This window comes from Aplysia californica, unplaced genomic scaffold, assembly GCF_000002075.1.
Source record: "Aplysia californica isolate F4 #8 unplaced genomic scaffold, AplCal3.0 scaffold00191, whole genome shotgun sequence".
Lineage (NCBI taxonomy): Eukaryota > Metazoa > Mollusca > Gastropoda > Aplysiida > Aplysiidae > Aplysia > Aplysia californica.
In genome coordinates, this window is record NW_004797461.1 from 677,379 (window position 1) to 683,159 (window position 5,781).

The 5,781-nt window shown below is 41.0% G+C and overlaps 1 protein-coding gene across 1 annotated transcript in view; it reads right to left on the bottom strand.

Moving 5' to 3' along the window:
* The window catches only part of LOC106011808, a gene marked incomplete in the record, with an annotated part of 22,281 nt that overhangs the window by 11,939 nt on the left and 4,561 nt on the right, over positions 1-5,781 (bottom strand). Inside the window, 1 exon segment of the mRNA XM_035969881.1 lies at positions 1,735-1,934. Within this exon segment, the coding sequence (XP_035825774.1) occupies positions 1,735-1,934 (200 nt within the window).

Below are 5,781 nucleotides of genomic sequence, written 5' to 3' on the forward strand. Positions count from 1 at the left end.
GAATGGTTTTGTTGTGTAGTGGTGAACGTTATTACTTGAGTGTTCAGTTCTAATGCAGGTAATGCAGGATGAACTAAATTAATGTTTAGCTAACAAACAGATTTAGTTCTGGAAATCAAAGCAACAAGTAAAAGGAATGAAAATAAAAGCCCGAGGTCCTCCCTCTCCAACCCAAAGATTCTTAAATTATACACCATCCCATTTACTGGGCCCTTGGCTATCTTCAGCTTGTGATAGCTTAATTAATTGTGCACGCCCACTTTTTAGCCCCACGAGCCGCCCCTGTCCACTAGTGACACTCTTCAGTCGCTCACCCGCCCAATAAATTCGCGTAGACCATAGACTCGAATTATAATTATGTCCTAAACAGTGCACAGTCATGACCAGCGCTCTTAGATCCAAAAACAAAACAAAACAAAACAAAACAAAAACTTCGGTGCGAAGCGAGTGCACCCTGGGCGCCCAAAAGAAGGGCAAGACCCTTCTGTCATTACAGCCGAATGAGCACAGCACCTTCTCCCCCATTGTCTTTCATCTGGCTCCAAACTGAATCAAATTCTGCACTCCATGGTGAACCGGGATTACATCAGAGTAAGATCAGAGTGCATAGTCTAGGATACTTCATTCAAATGTCAGCTGAAGTCGTTTCTGTTTTTAAATCAATAAGATGAATATTAGGAATAATTTTCTATAGTCAGAACACAATGTTTTATGTTACTGTTGTACGTTGTACTGTATTGTAAAGCGCTCAGAGCCTGTGTACTTTATTCGGGGTTGAGCGCTATATAAATGTCATTTATTATTATTATAATACTACTATACCTGTCTATAGCGTAGATTTACCTATAACATTGCGCTACCTTATTTTAAATTATTTTGTTGGTAAGTGTTTTACGGCACTCGCAACTGCATAAGATCATATGAGCTCGCGGGACACACCTAATATTTTTCAGTTGGTAGGAAATTTTGAATTTTGCCCGGGTGGCGGCCGAAGCCTACTCTTTATCGATTTTAGACCACCAAGGGATCTTTAACGTGCGCAATTTGCACACAGGCCCTCCGAGATTTTTCGCTCTTGTCCGAGAAGGCTAGGTGTAGACCTTTCCTACCAGAAGGTCAGAGGTGTGGCTGAAAGACAGCAGTAAGAAGGAGCCAAGGAGTAGCAGTAGAAAGGTTGCAGAAAGAGCCAGGAGCCCAGAGGAGGGGCCAAAGGAGGTGAGGGGGTGGGGGCAGAAAGAGGAGACGAAAGCAGACGATAGAAATTTGCTAGAGAGCAGGAAAGGAGGTGAAAGGAGACAATTTTAGGGAAGAAACTTTTTCGGTCGTTACCCGGATTTGAACCCGGGACCTTTGAATGAGATGTCAACGCCTAAACCTCTTTTCCACGAGAGCCCCCTGCGCTACCTTAAAGTTACGAAGTTTTATCTGAAAATTTTAGCCGTTTTGAATTATTAAGACCACCAGGCCAGAAGCCAGAGGTTCTATCTGCTCCATCAAAATCGTAAGATTATTCAGAGTCGTTATAAAGAGTTTCAAAGAATTGCATTCGAGAAAGCTTGACAAGATGTAAAGCTCCAACATTTTAAACGTCACATTTCTCAGAACTAGGTACTGTCCCACACCTTCTCAAATTGATTCAAATTGTGCGCGCCATAGCGAACCAGAAGTACGTCACATTCCACAGTCTATTATACATACCATAATACAAGTCGATGGCGTTATGCCGGAACTTACCTTTAACATTAGTACATAAGTACTTCACAGCCTCACGGACCTTGTCAGCATCAAACATACTGCGCAAGTAGTGGGCGGGGTCACTCTTGTCATGTTCACACTGGGCCTTGATCCTTTCGATACAGTTCACCGCAGTCAGGAAACCACCGTTACTGGGGGCAAACAAAAAGTCTTTTTCAAGGTGGGGCTCATGGGGTGGGCTTAAAGTGAAAAAAAAGGAAGAAGAAAGCAACAAAATCAGAGCTGAACAACAGCAATAACGAATAATAAATACTAAAAAGAAATATAATAATACAAAGATCTCTCGTGTCAGCTGTATTCAATTGAAAATTTTAGTCACTGTCAAAGCCATTTTCATAACACATATAAAGACAATAATAAAAGCTGTCGGTGTTACTCCAGCGTTGGAATCCTTTGAGTTAACGTCCGTCGTCCATTTAGCCTATGTACATTTTACCTTGTCATAAACATGATTCCCAGTCCACCACTTCCCCTCCTTGGCGCCACTGCCCCCACCCTTTTTTTTTCTCCTCTCCATCTTTTCTCGCCATTAATTAGTTGTCCGGAGGTCCATCCGAATGTGCGAACATGATCTTTTACAGGGGAAAACCAGATCAAAGTCTGCTAGTTTGAGAAAGGATGACCACTGGTCGACAAGTGCTAGTCTTAGAACGGATGGCCTCTGGTCAACGTCTGGGAGTCATAGAACGGATGGACATTGGTCAAATGGGCCGATCTACTTGATGAAATTAGATAGGATAATGGGATTTTTTAAAGTAAATGTTTTTACATCCCCACTGACACAATTTAGATCATTCAAGAGGCGGGCTTCGACACCACAGGGCTAACCAAGGCTGAGAAGGATACAGCATCCAAGCAGAAAGACAATGGTACTCTATAAATATTCTCCCCATTCAAGAATCGAAAGTGGGTCTCCTGTGTTTGACGGCAAAGCGCCTAACCGCTTCACCACAGACGCCTAGATTATATAGTGGCACTGGCATATGCACGCTGGGTAATCTATATCTATTATCTATTTGTGGTGGCCGAATTTTGCAGTTCAAAAGGCTTTTTAATGGCTGCATCGATCGACATGCGGTTTTCGACAAACGATTCTTAAAAATATTCTCCAGATCATGACGCCCTTGGTTTATTTTTCAATTTTGAGACAGTTTTGCTGCTAAAAGCAAAATTTCTTTATTTCGCCGATCGCTTTTGTAGGCCGGTGCTTGTCTCTGTAATTTTAGAAAACCCGGAAGTGATATTTCGCGAGGCGCATTTTGTTTTGCGAGTATAGATCTAGACCTTCTAATTTTTTGCATCTCTCAATGTATTGCCCCATTCCAGTTGAGTGTAAATAAAGTAGGCCAATAACTTTTATTTGACATATATAAAGCACCGATCATTCCTTTCATCGAAAGGGGCCCCAGCTAGTATATATATAAACTAGATGGACCCCCTTTCGATGAAAGGAATGATCGGTGCTTTAATATCAAATAAAAGTAACTGGCCTTCAAGGGGAGAGGCGTGAACCCTGTTTTTCTGTTTCCCCACATAATTAGATCTAGATGTTTTGCTATTAGGTTTGAAATTTTTTGAAAATAATTGATTTGCAGCAACTTTAATGGCCATATTGTGATCTGCAGAAAAAAAAATCACAGCCGTTTGACCCTAAAAGCAGTGCATCTGTGTGGAGGAGTGAAAATTTACCAGCTGCCCTCATTCCTCCTAGTTACCTATCCGGGGGATAGGTAGGACAACAAATGAACAATAAGATTTCATGCGCAGACGATGAGCTTTCACTGGGGGAACGTTCTCTTGACTTAAACCGCACACTGTATCAAATAGACCTCAGCCTTACTGCTTCAGGTCTGACAAGAAATCCATTAAGACCTATCGCATACTACGCGGAAGCAAACGATCTGGCCAACAACGCTATTGTGATATTTAGAAGCATTCCGATTGGCCTTTTCACCTTTCTATATCGGATAATGGCACTGGACTGTGTTACTGTATCAAAATAGATTTCAGATTGATAGATTTACTTCGACAGATTTGACTTAAAGCGCAAACAAAAGACCTGACCCACCAAACCACGTGACTTATAATGATTTGTGTCACGACGCAGAGGAACCAGAGGCTCGACTATTTGTGGGCACAAGGAGTTGAAATTATTGGTATCGTTTTCAAGCCTGTTCGTTACTTGACTTGCTTTGGTGAAACAAAAATGCCAATCGAGTTTGAAAAGAAATCGAGATATTTGCGATTAACGGAAGTGAGGTTCGCTTGGTGCCAAAGGTAAACTTCTTGAGAAAATGGCCACAAAAGTTTGGTGACTTCCAAAGTTTGAGTGTCCTTGGAAACAGCAGATTTACATTTTTTGTGTCTTTGATCAACGTTTTTCAGCAAAATCCACTCAGATAAAATGTGTTTTTAAATGAACATATAAAGCGTTGATCCAAAAAGACATAACAAGTGTTGAAAAAAGGAGTTCGAAAATGAAAATTATGTGAAAAAAAAGTGCTCCACAGCCAGAAAAATGTCGGGTTCTTTGATCTCATTATTTTGACGAGAGCCTGATTTCACCACAATGCCTCACATAAAGTCTTCTAATTGACTTTTCTATTTTTCTATATTCCTAACCATATTACCAACGGTGAAAGGCAGCCCGAACAAAGGCGTACCACAATCAGGAAGCTGGCAGACGACCTGTATTCATTAGAAACCTTAACAATAGTGTTAATTATCGCGCCCGAGATTCCTTCCTTAACACTGACCGTGTAGTTTCTAGAACAGGGAAGCGATGTGAAACTTTCAAAACGGGCTAATTAGAAGAACCTCGACGAGTGGTCTGGAAGAGCTACAGTGGAAAGTGCGAGAAGTGAAACAACCTCATCATGATTAATGAAGAGAATTTCCACCCCGCCCCCTTTTTTGTCGGTGTCCTTTTGCTTCAATAACTGTCGATTCATCCTCTCCCTTTCAACCCCCGCCCCATCTAAAAAAGACCCCCCCCCCCACTTTCCACACACAGAAGACAAAGCAAAAACAAAAGCTCCTCCTCTTAAAAAAAAGACTCCCCCCTCCCCAAGCTAACAAAACAAAAGTTCCACCAAAAATCCCCCCACCATCATCAACAACAACAAAGAAATAAAAGGAAGGGAGGAAGAAAGAAAGAAAGAAGAAAAGAAACAAAGAAACAACCAAACAACCAAAAAACCCAACCAAACAAACAGACAAAACAAAATAAACGCAAACAAATCCAACAACAACAGGGGAAAAATCCGCCCACTCTTTCAAGGGTAATCCCGCAAACACAGCTGACAGCTTACTCGTGCATTCTTCAAATAAAAGTTACAACTTTCGCAACTGGTGGCAAAGACTTGGCTTTGAACGCTTATTATATTTTCTTCCCCCTTCCGATAGTGGACAATCTCAGGAGTGGCTGCGAGAAAGCTTGCTTGTTTGTCCGCAGATGTTACTCTAGTTTGGCGCACACAGAGTCGAAAAACTCAACCAAAACATTTGTGTTTTTCTGGGTCAAGACTCAGGGGGTAAAACTATTACTACAATAACCAAATTTTCAATAATAATTAAGACAAATCCACCCCGCCCCCACCCTTTTCCCACTAGAATGATAACGTTGATATCATTATGATCCAAGGGGTTCTTGCCTCACTTTTGTAAAAAAACAAACAACAACAACAACAACAAACAAAAACAAAACAAACAAACAAAAAAAAGCAACCAAAAAAAACCCACCCCCCAAAAAAAACCCACCTTGGAAACCAAAACAAAAAAATTCAAAACCAACCTATAATCAAACAAATTTTTAAAAAATGAACAAAAACATGAAGCATGCCAGACTAAGCTCCTTTAGAGCTAAGTCCACGGTTCTTAATACAAGCTAAATGAGGATCAATCCCCCGAAGACAACAATAATCATTTGAAAAATATGCTTTTGGTCTTCCTCCTCCTCCTCCTCCTCCTCCTCCAACAACAACAACAACAACAACAACAACAACAACAACAACAACAACAACAACA